We start from the raw sequence: 19,431 nt of genomic DNA, 5'->3' as shown, positions 1-19,431 counted from the left end.
TTATGAACACCTCTCAGAAAGGAACTGAATGGGCAGTACCAATCTGGCCACACTCAGTAGTATGGGAAACAATACTTAACTAGGAGTTTTTACCAACGCAGAATACAATCCTGGGGCTGCTTTTATTCCTCACTAAAAGATATTTCTAGGCTTAATACAAGTTGATTTAAAACTAGTAACTTCCCTGAATGAAAAATATATATATGGAAGTGAAATTAGCTTGTTTTCATCTTCCATCACTTCTACCTAGGTACTTAGATGGCCTCTATCATCCACTTTCAGGATGAAACTCTAATCTTCACTATTTTATATGGCACTTGGATACACAGAGTTAAGAGAGAAAAAAAATACCTGATAAAATACATTCACTAGATTAATTTATGACTGAAAGCAGGGAGCAGAACTTTATCACCCTCCCCGCCCCACCCCCCCCCACACACACTTTCATGGCTTGAAAGGGGTGTTAAATTTACCTTCTGTGAGATTTTCAGGAAATCTGGTTATTTGGCTTACACAGTAAGCTACTCCTTGTACATTGTATTCTGGATAAAGGTGTGATTAAAATATTACAGAAGTTACAGGTCACATTTTTTCTCTTTACGTAACTGTTGATAAGTAATTTGTGCTTTTATAAATACATTATACATTCTATGTACAGGCACTGACAGGCGCTGGTGCTGCTGTTAACCAGCCATCCACAGAAAGAACGGAATAATGATAGTGGGCAGGGTGGTGGAAGGTGCCAAACCCAGACAGACTATAGATGCTAATCCCAGGAGCGCTGAAGCAAGAACACTTCTCTGGTCCCGAATAATCATCTTCACTGTTTCACAGAACTGCAAAAGTCAGAGGGAAAGGTTCACAGTTAAACATGAAAGTCATTCTAAACAGATAGGTATTGGAGAGGGCAAGGAGAAAGCAGACCATCAAAGACTGCTCTGTACCAGCAACGCAACTCCTGTGGGCTAGAAAGGGGTGCCTGGGTGAGTGAAAAGGGATGTATTCCCCTTAGAAACTGCCCCTGCCCCATTGAAGTCAGTAGAAGCTTTACTACTGACTGCAGTGCATGCAGGATCGGGTTCTATTTTCAGAGTTCATTATTAGTTGTCTAATGAATCATGCTTTATTTTCTTGATGATGATTGAAGTCACTGTGGAGAGGTTAAATTTAGCTGCTGGTTAAATTATTTCTAAGCAGCTTGGAAATTGTCTTAACGACTTGCAAAACCTGTAACTGATTGTAATTTGGTGAACTGACTGTTAGCAACTACTGGAAAATTATGCTTTCATCAAGACACTCCCTGCTCCCCTACACATACTACAGGTTTCAGACTGAAATATGCCTGGAGTCAGTCTTTGCAATCCGTTAAAATGCCATTAATTCTGTTTGATCTCCTGGTGAATAAAATATCCAGGATCCTGTTTGGCACTGGGTGGGGAAGGGAGAGACAGTGAAACAGTGTTTTGCAGCAGTCTGTGGCTGCAGTGCCAGTATATAGTAACTTTGAACTAGAGAGCTGAGTATTGACTAGACTGCTCAAAAGATTGCTTACTTACGGAAACCAGGCCTCAGCACCAAGTGACCTACTTCTCAGGGAGCACACTTGGAAAAAAAACAAGTTTTTTTTTTTTTAAGAATTGTGAAGATTGAGCCCTATCGAGATTTTACACAGGCTAGCCTCTTACCAAGCTGTTTGTTGGACTATTCAAGCCACACACAAAAACTCTGTTATTCTGGAGGTGCTAAACAGTAACGCCAATTAAAATCTCTTCTGTTTCTGTAAAACCTGGCAAAGCTTTCACTGATGGAAAGTGCTCCATTGCTAATACATTTATGTAAAGTAAAATATTTAATGTGTGTAACAAACAAAACAACAAGCTAACTAGCCTCTGTTCCTTGGCTGAAAAGAGCACATAGGAAGCACATAGGATAACCTAGTTACCACGCAGAAACGTTGCTTTCACTGTGAGAAATTATTTGCATCACCTAAATAAATCTGACATGTTTCCTTTTGTAGGCTTGTAAAGTAGGAGGAGATTCCTTTCCAAACTAGCCCTGGGCTGCTGCTACCGCTGTCTTCGGACACCTCATAATGCGGCAACTGTGTTTCTTTTATCTGGGGGGAAAAGGCCAGCCGGCTCTTTTCCAAAATCCATGATCACTCTGGTTGCACAGGATTTGGTTTCATTAAAAACTGGTAAATGGATGCAGTTGTTGAGCTTTGTTTCTAAAGAGCATGGATCCAGCCTCAAAGTAAAGTCTTTTAGTATCATTGGTTTAGATCATCAGAAGGTGAAGGGGGGGGGAGGGTGCTTTGTTGACAGAAATTTGCTTTTATTTTGTAGACTGATGCCAGACTTGCTTCTTTAAACAAATTCATTGTCAGTCTCCCTACCCCCAGCTCAGAGATTAGCCACAAAACACCTGATTTCTCAATCCCACAAGCACTTTCAGGTATAGAGGTTACTCTTCTCCTCACCAATGCCAAATAGATCTACTTTATTCAGGTCAAATACTAGCCTAGAGTCTGACTTCACAGTTGATGCTTTACCTTTGACAGTACCTTTATGTCAGATCAAATTATCAATGAGATTCCTCTTTCTTCACCTACTTTTAGAACCTTGCCAATTACAAAAGTCTGTGTTTCTTCCATTAAGTTAGCATTTAAGGTGTTGGGGCGGTGGGGGCTTGATTTGCAGCAACAACAATGCTTGGAACCAGACAGCATTGGGTTTTAACCCGTTTCCAAGCATTCTAATTGGGTTTGAAATGGGGGTGGGGGAATGATCTACAGCGGGGTGAGTTTGTAACTTCTACCTGTGTTTACACATTTTGGGCCCTCTGCGTGGAAAGATTCGTTTCATGCTGAGTCTAGCAAACGATTAGTAGTCAAGGACCAAAATCCCTTTCAGCGTTAATGGTCCATTGCAAGATGTCAGGTCATTTGACCTCGTGCGAGGGTTGAAGTGTTAAGACTGTCTCTTGCCGGTTTTCACGCTTCGGGGTGTGAGGAAACACTAGACAAGGGACTAGAAGTATGTAGACAAAGTTCAAAACCTCAGGCAAATGATGGCTTCAGACAACTCCTTTTGCAAGCAGCTTTTGGAGTAGCAGCCAAAGAACGAGGGGGGAGGAGAAGAGAGCCCTCGCGCGAGAAGGCTCACGGTAAGCTACCGATGCTGCTCTTGCGGGGTGGAGTGGGATGGGGTGGGGGGGAGAGGCTGAGTGAGCTCTCCTTTCGCACAGGGGAGCGACAGGCTAAAGTTACAGCGAGATCGCTGCGGCTCCTGCAAGGGCAGTTCCCCCCGCCCCAGTCTTCCAGACTCTGCGCCCTCGCTCACTCCAGCTGGGCAGGTGTTTGGCTCCCATGCCGGCTGGGACAGCGTGGGAGGGCAGGGGGCACTGCCGTTCGCCAGGTGCCTGACCCACCCGGGGGACGCAGCTCATCCTACCGTGGAGGGTTTCCACGGGACGCCAGAAGGTAAGAGGGGCCGCCGCCAAAGCCAACAGATCTGCTCCGCTTCGCTCCCCCTCAGCCAGCCCCGGCCACAGAGCGGCGATTTGCTGAGGATCAGCAGCCCAGGCCGGCCTGGGTGGTGGGTCCCCGCCCCGGCGCACCCCGCTAGCAGGGCAGGGCTTGAGGCTGCGCGGGGTTTACCTTGTCGGTCTGGAAGCTGACCGCGGAGCCGTATCTGCAGTAGGTGACGAAGTGCTCGCAGTTGTTCCACAGCAGGCTGTACGCCGTGGCCCCCACCAGCTTCTCCGCCCGCCGGGCCACCTCCTCGCCGCACAGCGCCTTGTTCGGGAAGGCCTCGTCCATGTGGTTCACCAGGATGGAGTCGCCGTAGGCAAAGTCCTCCACCGTGTCCACCCGGATGCTGGCCATTCTGGCCAGGACGCCCAGGATGAGCCTCTTGTTGGTCACCACCTGCTGGATCTGCCGCTGCTCGTCGGTGAAGGCGGGCAGGATGTCCGGCATCAGGTGCGCCACCCGGTTGTCCCCGAGGTAGATGCCGAAGTGGACGAAGAGGGTGCGGGGCACCTCCAGCAGGTCGCCCCGCTTGAAGTAGGTGATGTCGTGGTAGCTGGCGTGTTTCTCCTCCTCCTCCTCCTCCACCGCGCCCGGGCCCACGCTGCACAGCTTGAGGTTGGCCAGGAGGAGCAGCTTCTCCAGCAGCAGGGAGGCCACTTCGTACATGGGGTTCTTCATGCTGCGGGTCTGGGCGCTTCTCCTGGCCTTTCTCCTGCTGCAGGATGCTGCCACCGACCCCTGCATCCTGCCTTTTTATCCTGGCGGGCGGGAGTGGCGGGGCCGCAAGCAAGCACAACCCCGATTGGCTGAGAGGGAAGTGGGCGGCTTCGAATCGGGCGTGAAATAAACCTTTATTCAGCAGCGCTTAAAAAACGTCTCCTGTGTCAGCCCCGATGCTGCTGCCCCATTAAAGCCCCTGGGAGGTGGAGCTCCTCCCCAGAGCAGCTACTGGCTTCTCTAGTGCATGTTCGAGGTGAGAGGGGCTAGGGAACTGGGCAATTCAACAATTTCTCCGTTTGCACGAATTTACCACTCCGCTCCCAGGTTTTTCTTGCCCAGTGACTAAAGCTGAGAGGGGGAAACGATGGAATAAAATGAATGGCCGTTGAGGAAAGTTATGAATGACACAAGTGCCATTGATTTCGTTATGGGTGTAAATTGTGTACAGCTCCAGCCTGTAACTGGGGACTTCAGAGTAACGCAAACTACTTCCAAGATAAAAAGGTGCGTTTTCTCTCGCGTTTAAAATTTCTTTTCAAGTTTTCACAGCGTTAAAATAGAACATTATCGTCTATTTGGGCCTGTAGAATAGAAAGGTCACTAAGACTGCCCGAGAATTTCTCTCGTTGCATTTGGATCTCTCCAACTACCACGTGCATTTGTGTATTCTGTTTTCTTTGCCATTCCTTTTAACCGCTTTAAAAGGAGCGTCAGCTATCAAATATACCGGATTCTATTCTATACCAGAATCATCCGTTCGTCATTGTAGCAAACACCACATTCAACATTGCAATGCCTAAGAGCTACTACGGGTATTTGTCTGCTTGAGCTATAAGCAGTTATAAACATCCAGGTGAGCACAATACCTGATCTCAAACACTAGCACTCATTGTTGATGATGTGAGTGGCTACAGCCTCCTTGGAGTTAAAATGTCCCCTGATCGATGTATTTGCTAAAGGATTAACTGGCCAGGATAGAAGCACAGTAAATTACAAATTACAGTTCCCCCTGTTTGTCAGACTTCGTGACGAACGACAGTGCCAATTTGTTCCCTCCTCCTAAACAAAGCTCTTTCCTCTCGCACTGAGTTCCTCAAAGTTCAAAGGATTAGGCTGGCACACTAAATGTTTATTACACCGCGCAGTGCACGAGGAGAGGAAATTGTAGTGGCAATGACAAGTGATCGTGCACTTGATTCCTTTACAAAACCATTTGCACGTCCATCGATCGATAAATGCCCGCTTATCTGGGAAGACAGCAGGTAGCGAAGCGAGGAGGGGAGTGGAACTCGTATTTACGAGTGAACTTGTCCTAACATCCGTCGGCTGAGAGCGCCGAGGAAACGTGGCGAGCCATGCCTCTGCGGCTTGTTACCCGCTAATCCATTATGTAAATGTATAAATCCCGGGAACAAAGCCCATGAAAGAGCAGCTCTGTCAGGACAACAAAGCCGCCTAGTCTGAGGCTAATAAGTTTCAGTAGCCCAGCAAATTCCCGGCTCTCCCTGGGGGCTGTGCGGGATGATTGATGGGAGGACATTCATCTTACCTGGAAAATGACAGGCCCTTAGAGACCAGGAAGGGAGGGCGGCCAAGCTCCCACAGCCTTTCCCCCAGCTCCTGCAGTCCTCCTGTCCCCCAGACCCGGGGCCATTATCACAAACACTCCCGATTCAACCTTTTCGTTCCGTCTGGAGAAAGAAACTCCATCCAATTACACATAGGGAAGAAGGCGGGAGGGAAGAGAAAGGAGGAGGGGCAGGGCCAGCTTTTCACACTGCCCCCCCCCCCTTCTAAGGAAGATTGCAGGGCTGGGAAAATTTTATGAGCTAATTTCCTGAAGTTTTGTTTGCCTGAACATCTGCAAACAAACTGATTTAGCGTGTCTTGGCCACTTGCTGAGAAGCGGGCAGGAACTGTGTATGTATGTAAGGCTCGACACATTTATGTGGGCAAAGCAGGACCGGCTTAGAGCACATCAATATTTTACCTTTTCAGTCAGGGTGGGTGGGCTGGGAATAGCATAGACCGGGCATTCCGGAATGGATCTGAAACCCAGACGTTCTGGGAGCGTTTTTCTAATCACTTACCATAAAAGTCTCTACCCGAAGGACAAGTGTTTGAAACCGAGAAGAAACCACTCTGTAGGACCCCGCCTTAGAACGGGCATATTGGAGGACGAGCAGGAGAGAGCAAGATAGGGGATCATTTGAGGACTAGGCCGGTTATTGGCCTTTCCTTTCCCCTCCCCAGGGCTTTTGCCGTGGACGATCACTAGTTTTCTGTGATTTGGTAAATGACACCTCAGAGCCCGGTGCAGCAGAAAGGAAAATCTTCTGCAGAGCACGCGGTGTGGTGCCTACCGTAAGTCTGCTACTCCCCTTGTTACTCGCTCACGCTCCAAAACGTCTGTTAGTCTGTAAGGTGCCACAGGATTCTCTGCTGCTTTTACAGATCCAGACTAACACGGCTACCCCCCTGATACTTGACTCCTTGGAGGAGGCTACATTTCAGCAAAGGGGTCTTCTTCACAACTATGAGCTTGGAACCGAAACGTGGATTTCATGAAATTATTATTTATTATTATTTTAAAGGGCCAGTCCCTACTTTTGAACCTCTGGTCTGATCTTGCTCAGAACTAACAAGCAGCTTCCGGCTAAACGCAAAGTACTTTCACCTCTCTAATCTGCAAACCGAGTGACAAACCAGCAGTAACCTGCGTAGCTATTCACAGCTGGCTCTTGCCCCAGCACCTCTGACTGGTGGGGGACGGAGGGAATCAGGCTTTAGGGAGTTTCTTTTGGAGTCCCAACCAAGTTATTATATAGTGCAGGTTTAGCCACATCCCGGATCAGCTCCAAAGCCTGCCCGGTACACAAGAGAAAATACCTGGAGCCGATATTCACGTTATTTAATTGTTTGTGGGGTGTTTGTTTCGTTCGTGGCTGGGTCATCCTCCTAAACAACACTGCTGCAAAAGCCAAGTTTAATCTAAGTGGTTTTAAGGGATTGATCTATTTCTAGGTGCAACGGCACCGAGACGAAGGCTGCGGGAACTTCTCGGATAAACTGCAGACAAACTTTCAGCCAGCCAAACGGCAGAAGCAGCGATTTCAAGGATGCGAGGTTATGCTGTGTGTGTGTTTTTTTAAAAGGTTATGTTTCAAACCTATGCTTCCCTCCGTTCGATCGCCAGCCGCAGTTGGTAAAGCTGAACCAATAGTCACGTTTCTGAGAGCATTTTCAGAAAAGAATAAATTGTTTAGTCCGCATAAAGGATCCCCAGGTTTGGTGAAAATAAGGAGGGAAATGGGAATGAAGAACGTTACAGAAAATGAACCCTATAAAACACGCCCGTCAGTATCACCAGATTACACCTAAATGCATCGCCGTCCCTAGAGCAGGCGGCGAGGGAGGCTCCCTTGCTGGGGTACAGTGACGATTCAAACAGAGAGAATGGAGAGGGGCCCTTTTCTTATTCAGATTGCTACACACAATTACAACTGACGAACATGGCCCCCTTTTTTTGCTCACGTGTCCGCTACTGCCATCCCCTCGGGTTTCTTCTCCTTTCCAGACAAGCAGCATGAACCCTGCCAGCATTTTATCCCAAGAGAATCACTGCCGAGAAGATGCGAACAGCCCTTGTCCCAGAAATCCCTCACGCTCGCCTTTGATTCTGCACAGAAAAGAGAAGATCGACCCAATCCTGAGGCGCTAGACCCATGTCTCCCACTGAAGTCAGAGAAGGTGCTGAGCACATTGCAGGACTGGCCCCAGAGCTTCTTAAATCCTTATTCGCAGGTTAGAGCAAGAGCCAAATTTTAGCCCAGACCAGCGGCCCCTGTACACCCGCAGGGCCTCCTCCTAGCTCTACTTCGGGTTCAGCTTCCCCCACTTACTGCACTTCACACTGCGCACCTTCACCCTCCTGCACCATTCCCTAGCGGCTGAAGACGCGCTCCCAGTGCCAGTGCGCCTGAAGACGAGGCATCTTGGGTCAGATTCTGCAAAGGATTGAGGGCCCCCAACGTTAGGCTCAGGTCCAAGGGGAGAGGAGGGCGCTCGGCACCTTAGAGGTGCTTTGGGGAGACAACCCTGATTTGCAGCATCCCCATGACCAAAGGAGGACTGAAGAGAAGGGGGAAATACAGCAAATCCTCCCGCTTCCCTCTGATTTTACCGGTGGCTGGAGCAGACACGGAGTTTCTCCACGCAGGATCACACGCAGAAACGGCTCCATTTATAATTAATAAGACTCCCTAGAATCCCACTTACACTCCACAGTCCCCCAATGCCTTGCTGCATCTTCCCCCGTCCCATAGGGCTCATTCTCCTGCCTCTGTCACATCAGAGTAACACCTGGATACCGCTGGCAGAAATTCCTGCAGGTTTTTGCCCAATTAGCTTGAGGTGCTCAGCAAAACAGGAGAGGTCTCCGCCCCCTTCAGAAGTAGCGTTAGGTTAAATGCAGAGGGAGCGGTAACTCCATGATCATCTCACTGTTTAGTCAGAGACAGGCTTTGTTTGCTTGTTAAAGGCCATTTCCTTTTAATCCCCAAACTGTCAGGGTCCATTACAAGTAAATCCAGAAGGAAACCCAAGATGAAACCCAAGAAGAGAAGTGGGGTGGTCCCCCCAGGGACAGAAGGCTCAAAGCCTTTATGCTCCTGAGTTTCAAAGGAACAAAGTCAGGACTGTGGCATTACTGCACTGAGTAACCCCCACACCCACAGTGCAGTGAAGCACCTGAAGCATGAAAAAGCTGCACCTTTTCTGACAGCTGGCTTATAGGGAGGGCCAGAAAGCCACTGGAAGGCATCAGATGAACAAGAAATCAATGAAATGTAGGATTACTGCCCACAGCCCAGCCACCTGGCCCCAGGACAGCGATGGAGGTACAATCAGGTAACTGCTTCACCAAGGCGGTTGAGAGATTTCATTTATTAATGCTCATAAAGTTTCAGATCTTTGGATAGAAGGTGCAATGTAACTGCTTATTATTACAAAAATATGCATTTAAACTTAGTAACTTGTATACTAATAACATTTTTCTTTTTTAGTGAATAGAGGATTACAGGTATTTTTGAAAAGCAGTAAAACCTTTCAAGTCCTGCATGGAAATCTCTGGTTGACACCTATACCAGGCTTTTTCTAACTCTGGCTCCTGCAGACCTCCTCCCTTTCAACCAATAGGGGAGCAAAACAAGACATAAAATACATACTTCAACACTTCCCCTTTCTAGTCTGTTTTTCAGTAAAACAAAACAAGGTGTGTTTATATCTATTACTTGAAGTTGCCCATGGTTTTTGTTAGACATAAACATAAGAAACTAACCTGTTGGAATTACACATTTCTCCAGAAAGAAAATACTTTAGTGAAGAAAAAATATATTTGTTTAATTTATTAAATAATTAAAATTTAAAAAGGCACTTTACCTCTAGTCCAACTCTAGAACACACTACTTTCTCAGCCTGTTTTGGATGGTCATTGCAGTACATAGTCATTCTGTGCATTGTTTAATGGGCAGATTAAATTGTCACAAAAATGGCAAAACTACCTCAAAATATTGGTTTTAAATATGATAAATTGTACCATCTGTTTTGAATGTTAGGGACCGTGCAGCATTTCAGGGTATATTTATTTTGAGAATTAGAGCTGTCATAAGAAACAGTAAGAATAGAGAGCTCAGAAGCAAGTGATAATTTACAACTTTTAATTTAAATTACTGTGTTTTGGAGATGGGTTGATAGATTATGATGACACAAGGAACCACTGTGATCAACTAGTCTCTGCTCCTGTATAACACAGGCCACAGAACTTCCCTGAATTAATTTGTGTTTGAACTAGAGCACTGTAGATTCTGGGCTAGAGCACGTGTGAACAATTCCCACCTTTGTGGCATGGACTCAAATCTATTATATATAAACTCCCTGACACTAGGAGGGTGCCTACCAAGTCTCCATGGAGTTTCATATTAATCCCTCTTTCCTTGGCCTCATGGCCAGCAAAAGACAGGAAGAAAAAGAGTTGGAAAAGTAAGACTTTGTCTACATCAGAAAGTTGCACCAATTTAACAACATATATTTAAACTAAAAGAGCGCAAACACATTTGTTTTAATCAGTTTAAATCAGAAATTGGGTTGTGCTACACTGAAATAAGCCTCTCAAAACAAGAGCACGCACACAAGAATTTCCACCGATTTCTACTCAATTGGTTTAACATCACACTTTTAGTTAAACTGGTGCAACCACTCCTGGGCAAATAAGGCCTCAAGTAGGATAGGTTGGCCATTTATGGGCCCACACTTATTTTCATGTCACAGATGGTTGCATAAGAACCCAATGCAAAGCTGAACAGCTCTAGTTTGTCTGACCTGAGAATGCCACTCTCATAGACAGCAAGCACAATTATCAATACCATCATGCAACCATCAAGTTTGAAAAAATGTGATGTCTTGAAACTGTTCAATAAGGATTCAAACTGAAGAAATGTAATTAAAAATTAAAATAAAAAGTGAAGCCTTCTCTCTCCCATGGTGACAATGAAATGGTCTGTTGGATAATCCATTGCACAAATAACTTTTGTCCTAATATAGGGGTTAGAATCAGAAATAAGCCTGACCTGTACTTTCCAAACCCTCAAAGACTGAGGAGCAGTTCAGAATAAAGAGAATTTAGTGATCTTGTTGGTTGAATACTAGTTGGTGCTTTAGAATGATGGTAAACCCTTAACTATGCTGATTTATCCCATCCTTCAGAGTAACTAAGCTATTGAAATATACAAGAAGACTGCTCTTAGAGTTACTCTAATAAGTGGGAAATATTATTCCAAGTACTGGGGGTCATTTGCAAATTCTGTTTGTAATTCAGTCTTCATTCTAGATGAAGAAATAAATGCAATTTTAATATAGCTTTTCAGGTGAGTTCTGGATTGTTAAGATAGGTACAAATTCATGAATTTATACTAACTATTGCAGAACTGTGGTGTTAGGGCCAAGGAATAACATCTATGTCTAAGGGATTTTGACACATTCCCCAAGGAAATATTATGAAAATAAATGCAACTTGGTGCAATCTAGCGTGTTGCAAAAGCAAAAGCAAAAGCAAATAAACAAAACCCAACCATAGATCCAAGTTATCCCTATTTGGAATGGTTTAGTGGTGTCTGGAGAGAGATGAACTTCAACAGAGACAGAGAAACCCCTTTCCATTCCCTACCCCATCAACATGAACATTGCATGGTTTAATTCTTGAACAAACTGTGCCCCTGTTGTACAGTTGTGAATGGTCTGCACCTCCCACCACTACCAGTGGGTCTAAAGTGTTCATTGTTTAGTTGTTCAGTTTTCATATTAACCAACAGTGAATGTTTAATTTGGTACAGAATTGGGTGAGATACAATCTAAAGTGGGAACTGAACCAACATGCACTCAGAAAATTAAAAAAACCCCAAAACAATTAATATTAAAAACCTTTCTAAATTAAGTTGCAATTGGAAAATGTATTAAAATAAACTATTTAAATTACTGAAATATCTAGAGTTTTTTTACCAGTTTACTTTCAATATCAAAGTAGTTGCATATAGAAATACAAAATCACTTAAACAGCACAGTGATAGGGCTGTATATGTTTGGCATAGCCATGATTTCTGTGACCAAAACTGTCACTTTTAGGGTATTGTAGTAACATCATGGGGCCAGATCCCCAGATGGTGTAAATAAGCATAACTCTATTGAACTTTACTGAGTTGCACTGATTTATACCAGTTGAGGGTCTAGCCTATGGTCCTTTTTCATCTTAGTCTGTCTGCTACTGAGCAAGACTTTCTTCCATTAATTATTGTTATTAACAAATTTAACCATTTGGTGGGTTTTTGTGTTTTCCTGTCTTAATATGGTTTCAGACTATTGATGACAGCTGTTTAACACTTTTCTAATGGAAAAGAAAAGTAAACAATTAAAATATTGTGCCACTCCCCCCTCCCTTTTTTTTAACCCTCATCCCAATAGTCTGAATTTTCCATATTTTTCTGTGACAAAGCCCTGGTCTTCCCATTTTTGCCTTTACAATCTGACTTAATAATGTACAAATAATACTACAGTAATTAGTATATTATCTTCTTACATTCCGTTTAGGTCACAAGGGAAAAGAACACAGGTGAAATTCTGGCCCCATCAAATTCCATGTGAGTTTTGGCATTAACTTTAATAGGGTCAAGATTCCACACATGATGTTCTCAACATAGTCCTCAAGTGGACAAAACCACAATGCAAACTGGAAAAATTCAGTTACAATCCTTGCTAATGATAGGCTAGCAAATGGAGAACAGTGATAGAACAGATTAGAGCTCAGAGGCACTGCCAAAGATTTCTGATGAGGCTTATAAAGCACCTATACATCATTCATAGTTGTAACCACTATTATTAAAGTCAGTCTCAATTTTATCAGCACTAAAAGTTAATAAAACTCTTCTGAAAATAAAGGAACACACACATTTCTGACTATAAAAGTATTGAAACATTGTCCACTAAGAGATTTAAAAACTCCCAAACATACATATCTTTCTGCTGTGGTGGGAGATACTGAGAATTATCAGGCCTGAATCTCTATTAGGCTGAGTTTCTTTTCAGGGAGCTGGATACAACTCTCTAATTCACTGATTGGCACCAGCTCTGATGCAGAATAGGTCAGTGTACTTTTGGGAAGCTGAGGATAGACGGAATACAGTGCATATCAGACATGCCTCTTTCTGCCCCCAGGGTTGTGGAGAAGGGTGGTGCAAGGGACAGCTAAACTGACTCAGCATCTGCTGGGAACTCCTGTGGACTAGGGGAATCTCCAACAGAGGTGATAAGACCAGATTCCATCCCTTTTGTAGCACCACACAAGAGAGAGTGGGGCATCGAATCTGGCTGTTAGCGTTTTTTCTTCTTCAAAATAATCCACATGACAAGAGCTCCATTTTGTAATTACTTCAGTGCTATTCATAAGGGTTATAGGCAATGAGAGAAGTTGGGGATAGGAAACACTCAGCTTTCTCTCACTGACTGCAGAATACCCTGAAGTATAGTAGTCACCATTCAAAGTCAATATTCACCATTAGTCACCACACAGTTACTGCAGCTATATACTGCCCTAATTAGAGGGAAAAACTGACCTCAGCTACCACAGTTTGACAGTTGTTGGTAAATGGTGATTTTTTCAATAGACGAACACCAAGTTATCTGACTGTTCTGTATACGTAAGGGATATACTGTGCAAGGTCACAACGCAGACTGAAGGTGGTGGACTGGAGCAGTTAAGAGTTCAACAATATTATTATTCTTAATTATTAAGAGTTCTAAAGAAGGACGGAGAAGAGGACTGGATCAAAAGGCAGTTTTCATTTTGGGAGTGCGGTTATCTCATGGTAAAATTGTTATTTTTTATTTTATTGCTTTATTATATTTTACAGGAAATAAATTAACTCTTTATCCAACGTACTAACTAGACAGGAAATGCTATTAGTCTCAGACAAAGCTACTTGTCTGGTAATATTCAAAATATTCACTTTTCTGTGCCTTACAGTTAAGCCTGAGAAAGAGATCTATTACCACCACTTTAGTTTGCAGTTTTTTGAATTTGACTCAAGAAGCTAGTTTTTGTTTAGCAAGTTTGTTTGTTTGTATTCAGAGTTTTAAAAACAGATGAACCCCAAAATCATTATTCTATTAAGGACTTTAAATCTGGAACATTTTTTATCTGGAAATCCAGTAACATCTGTCCAAATGCCTTGCCCTGTAGAGAGAACAAAATAGAAAATAGATTGCATTGAATGACCCAAGTATCTAAAATTGTTACATGTTTAAATATACCACCTTTGCAAAAATATATTTTAAATTAAAAAAGTTGTTTGAAACAAACAGGATATCAGACTTCTACATTACATAACATCCCTGAACTTTGGTGTATTCAGAGTCTGGATCTGAATTTTGCAGTTAAGCCATAACCAGTTATATAATGGTACAACCAGCTTTTAGGTAATTTCTTCAACCTTTGAATTGCAAATCCACATATGTTTTCTTTCTTTTGTTTGTTTGACTTTGCTACTCACGTAAGTAAGTTTTTTTAGCTTTTACTTAAGATTTGCAACCATTTAAACTTTGGTAGGTAGAGCTAAGCTTTTCCAGTACTTATTTATTTATTTAAATTACTGCATACCAGAGTTCAGTGAGCTATCTCTCTTTGCTTTATAGTTTTTTTTTTTTTTTTATTTAGGACTCAATTCTGACACCATATTCATGTTAAATTGTATTTTATTCTGTGAACAGTCCAGATGATTTCAGTGAGACTACTTGTGAAGTAAGGTATTTCTCACCATGAGTAAGGATGGCAGAATTGGGCTGTCAACACCGTGTGTGTACTGTTGGGGCTTTGTGCATGGTTAATGGAGGTATTTCTCATCTTTAATGTCACTTAATATTTGGGATGTAGGTTTTGAAATTGCTTTTTTCATGCATCCCCAATACCATGAAACTAATGCACATACAAAGTTGGTCTCATTTCTACCATCTGGGTGGTACTTGGAGAAAAACAGTATATGTGGAGTACAATGTAAAAACTGTTGATTTGATTGACTCCTGGCAAAATGTTATCCTAGTCTCTTGGTCAATGTTGAGCCCAGAGCTCCTTCCTTTTTTTTTTTCTCCCCTTTTTTGCACTTTTTCAAGAATTTGATATCAAAGGAACTTTCCAGGCTAAAACCTATCCTTTATTTATTCACATCTATCAAATAGCCTATGCAAGGTTTCTGGGGTGGGGTAGCCAGGCAGAAGGCCACAGGATTGTGGGGAACCAGATGAGGAATGCAAAGAGCGGAACTTTTTACAAGAGCTGCAGAATAATTTAATGTGCATTCCCACTCAGGATCACAAAGGCACAAGACTCTTATCACACCCATAACCTATAGACCACACCCGTTGTGATGAGAGAGTGCCAGTGGACATGACAGCAATAAAAATTGTGCTGGGGTTAGGAGACTAGGAGTATGTCTACACTGCAGTTAAAAAGCCATGGCTGGTCTGGGGCAGCTGACTTGGTCTCGCAGGGCTCAGGCTATGGGGCTGTTTAACTGAGGTTTAGATATTCAGACTCTGACTGGAGCTCAGGCTCTAGAACTCTGTGAGGTGGGAGGGTCCCAGAGCTCTGGCTGCTGCCCAACCCCAAATGTCTACCCTGCAGTTAAACAATCCCTTAAGCCTGAGCTGTGCAAACCCACATCAGCTAGCATGGGCCAGCTGCAGGTGTCTAAATGCAATGTAAACATACCCTAACAGACTTTCTGTGCCTCCATCTTCCCTTTGCACACCTACACAGGATTAACCGGAATTAAACCCTGGCCACATTCTCAGTTGGTGTGAATCGGTGTGGCTCCACAGAAGTCAGTCAAGTTACACCAATTACATATCTGATCAAAATCAATGGAGTTACACCAGTTGGGAATCTGGTCCTATGTATACCAGAATACACTCAAAAAACCAAGTTGTCTAGTAAACATTTGCTCTCCAAAAATGTGACCACATTTTTCTGAGTAGCTAAATTCATTAGTATGTCAAAAACACAGCTGACACATCTCAAAGCATGGTAACTTCACCTTTCATAAAGCCCACAAATCCATCATTTCACATGTAAAACCAAATCTTTTCCACCAACTGAGCTATGCATCGTTGCTTAGTTTTCAAACTTGGAAGAATGAACGAGAGACTATGTTTTTGTGAAATTAAAAGGTAGTTATCAGTCAACAGCAGATTATTACTCCATCCCAGTGTTGGTTAAAAAGAGTTTGTGCAATACATAGTTATAAAAAAATAACTAAAATCAAAATCAATGCCTGCATACGTACCTGTGGGTCACTTCTTAAGGATGCAATACCGCCACCACCAAGGGAATTTTTCAGTACAAAGTTTAATCCGTGTATTCCTGGCAATTCATATCTGTAAAGGTAAGATTTAGAATTATGTTTGTTTTACAGTAGATTTAGATTAATTTCCAGTGAAAAGCAGCATTTAGAAATTGAAGATCCAAAGTAATTTTTTAAGGACTGTGATGATGCCCCCATTTTGATTCAAACACACAAATCAGAAGAAAAAAAACCCTAAAATTCCAACTTAATAGTAATAAGGTAGGATATGAACTTGGTTGGTCTTTTCTGATTAAGCTGTACAAGAATTTTGATTATACCATGTTTCAACCTTAATAAACTAAGGTTGTTTTCTGTTAATTAGGTAACAACTGTAGCCTAAGTTTGATGGGCAAATTGCAAAATTTTAGTGCAAGAGCCAATTCAAACAGAGGGATTATAGTGTTCAGAGTAGAAAGATTTGAATATTTCATAGTCCTGTTACTGAAAAGTATCTGTATAGTAATTACTCAAATCTCTGATATTTCTTTGGCTAAGAATGGCTTTCAGCTAATCAGGAATTCATATGTTATCAGTTACTGAGAAATAGCCATATTATGATTCTGCAAATCAGACATCCAGAACCAGGGAATTTTATTGAATTAAAAATGTAGATTAATTCTTCTGCAATTCTTTGGATTTGTGAACTTTGATAAGGTAAAATAATTTTGCTTAGGATAACAGATATTCACTTAGAAGAGCAGTTAATGGCTTATTTACTTCAAGGGCTTTGCAGTAATTTTTTATGACAAAATTTCTAGCTACCATGAGAATTGCAGAAACTCTATGAAAGGCAGTATTTTCAATATCTGCGGCTCCATGTGTTTGTGCATACAAAACATAACATTTGCATGTGTACGTAATTAATCAAATCTTGATCTTTCTTTGGCTAAGAATGGCTTTCATCCCACCAGGAATTCATATGCTATCAGTTATTGAGATACTATGAGATAATCATACTATGATTCTGCAAATCAGTGTATAAAATTGCAGCTACTCTATTCAGATGCACAAACAAAAGCACCTGGAAATATTATGGGTATATTTGTGGAGGTTCAAATGTGAACATGCTTCAAACACAAAAAGTCCTTAATGATGGATTACAATGCACATGCAGTTATACTAGATCAACAAAAATACATTACCCAGTGTATTTACCTAGCACTGATATATACTGTAATTGTGTAAAATCTAAAACAAGCCTAAGAAAAGATTATATATTTATACAATTCACTCAGTATTTTTAAAATCTGCTTTTAAACAGCAGAAACCCTCCAAAAAACAAAAACATGTCAAAGAACATTAAGATTGTGACAGAAACTAATAAAATAAAGAAAATTCACTGTTCACTGTGCCATAACTAGACACAACGGGGTGCCTCCTTAATTACTTCCTCTAAAGTGCAGTGCCTAGGTATTTCATTAGAGATAAGACTTTTCCGTGAGTTCCCAGTTAACTTTGGCCACATTATACTTTGGGTGTATTTTTGCTTAGAGAATTTATACATCAAGAGAAAGAGAGTACTCTTCCTAGTTAAGAGTGAGCTGGAGGTGAAATGATAGGTTTCAGAGAAGTGGTGTTTGTGTAATAGGTGTGTGGTGGAATAATATAGGAGGTTGATTATTGTGCATTAAATATGTGGCTAGAAATTACAGAGAATTTTGAGTCTCAGTATGTAAATAAAGTATAGTTTTCTCATTGCTTAATTTTGTGTAAAATGACTGGTAACGTTTAGTAAACATATCTTTTTGAACATGGGAACCCATATCCACAGGGAAAGAAGATAACCCTGGTCCAAAGAGAGAGAAAGACACAAGAAAATGCTCACAGAGCAATGTTGTTACTCTCACTCATTCAGGAAAGTAGAAACCTCAGAACTGTAACTATTTTTAATCTTGTTTCCTAAATTGAGCCATAATTCTAAATAGAATAGTTTGTGTGTATGTTTCTGATATTCTCCTTTACTATGGATATATGTACAATTAGAAGCATGCAGAATTAAAAGTGATAAAAGCTAGGTGCAGCTGAAGTGCTGACAAGAGGCTCACAGAATATACCTGATTAATAGTGTAAGAGGGTATATAATGAGCTAATTAAGACAAAAGAGAAGGATTTCATTAGTTTGAGAAAAAATTTATTATTTCCTTTTGAAGAGAGGAAAACAAAGTTTATTTATACAGTTTTATGCTGTATTTCTAATATCTTTCTTTAAATAAATATGAATATGAATGTGCATTGTGTTTTGTAAAAAAGCACTGAAAAATGTAGTGATTCATAAATAACCCTCCACTGGCATGTGGGGTGTGTGTGTGTGTGTGAATTGACTAGAAAATCTTTTACATCTCTAAGTTCTATGATTCTATATGTACTACGTGCCTTGCTAACAAATTCACACTGCTTTCAACAGCAGCATTGCTCAGACCTGTCTTTTTGCAGGGTTCCAGAGACTGGCATCCTTTTCTAGAATTAGAGCTAATTTCTGTGTGTGAATGTTATATCTTCCTTGCTGTCAGGAAGTATATCCAAATTTGTCTGCCTATTCCATTTTGAGGTTGCATAACACATAGAGAAGGCAAAAAGTGCAATTAATTCAAGACAAATTTGGTAATTTCAAGACAATAAGGAAAAAAGCAAATTCCCCATATTGCTAGAAATAATACCTTTGTTGTTATATGTTACCTGAAACCCTGAAAGCTTCAGAATGTGTGCAATTACAGGTATAATCTAACACAAATAATTTCCCTTCCAGGCCGTATGCCTAGTTATCTTACCAGCCTTAAAGAAATGCAATGAAAGGCAAAATGCTGTTAACCTCTGATCTGCAATGAAGTAGAGCTGTGGCTAGAACACTTTTTTTTTTTTAAAGTACAAAAATATTTTGGTTTTCAAATTATAATTTTTCAAAAAGTCATTTGCATTTTCATATTTCCAACACTGTCTGTTTAAACAGCAAGACTGCTTGGTTTATTCTAGTTTTCACGTTCATATAAATGTGTTGTAGTCTAAAAAGAAACTTTCAGATCTGAAACATGTGAGCATAATCCTTATAATCTTAAAAAAAACTCTATAAAAGGATCCATTATTTTCTCCAGTAGCTTTTCACGCTACTCACAGAGTCCCATTATCACATCATTAAAAGAAGCCCAAACCAGAGATGATCTAATTAATCAAAATAAACGGTTGCTATCCAGAACAGAGGGAAACTTTAGCCTCTGTCTGTGAACATAAACAGCACTA

The 19,431-nt window shown here is 41.8% G+C and overlaps 2 protein-coding genes across 2 annotated transcripts in view; both read right to left on the bottom strand.

Moving 5' to 3' along the window:
- Nucleotides 1–420: 420 nt before the first annotated feature.
- Nucleotides 421–4,263, bottom strand: LRAT (lecithin retinol acyltransferase). The gene is made up of 2 exons (XM_032779115.2): nt 3,659–4,263; nt 421–836 (listed from the first exon to the last, which is right to left on the bottom strand). The coding sequence occupies exons 1-2, from the start codon at nt 4,208–4,210 to the stop codon at nt 684–686; spliced, it is 705 nt and encodes a 234-aa protein (XP_032635006.1). The 5' UTR covers nt 4,211–4,263; the 3' UTR covers nt 421–683.
- Nucleotides 4,264–13,650: 9,387 nt separating this feature from the next.
- LOC116824066 (uncharacterized) overlaps nt 13,651–19,431 on the bottom strand; it is a 108,051-nt gene continuing 102,270 nt past the window's right edge. Inside the window, exons 19-20 of the mRNA XM_075066744.1 lie at nt 16,138–16,228; nt 13,651–14,033 (exon numbers count right to left, since the gene is read on the bottom strand). Of these exons, the coding sequence (XP_074922845.1) occupies nt 13,959–14,033; nt 16,138–16,228 (166 nt within the window). The 3' untranslated portion in view covers nt 13,651–13,958. The remainder of the gene's footprint in view (nt 14,034–16,137; nt 16,229–19,431) is intronic.

The sequence above is a fragment of the Chelonoidis abingdonii genome, chromosome 5 (genome assembly GCF_003597395.2).
Source record: "Chelonoidis abingdonii isolate Lonesome George chromosome 5, CheloAbing_2.0, whole genome shotgun sequence".
Taxonomy (NCBI): domain Eukaryota; kingdom Metazoa; phylum Chordata; order Testudines; family Testudinidae; genus Chelonoidis; species Chelonoidis abingdonii.
Note: the sequence above shows the minus strand (reverse complement) of the source record. Positions and strands in the feature narration are given on the sequence as shown.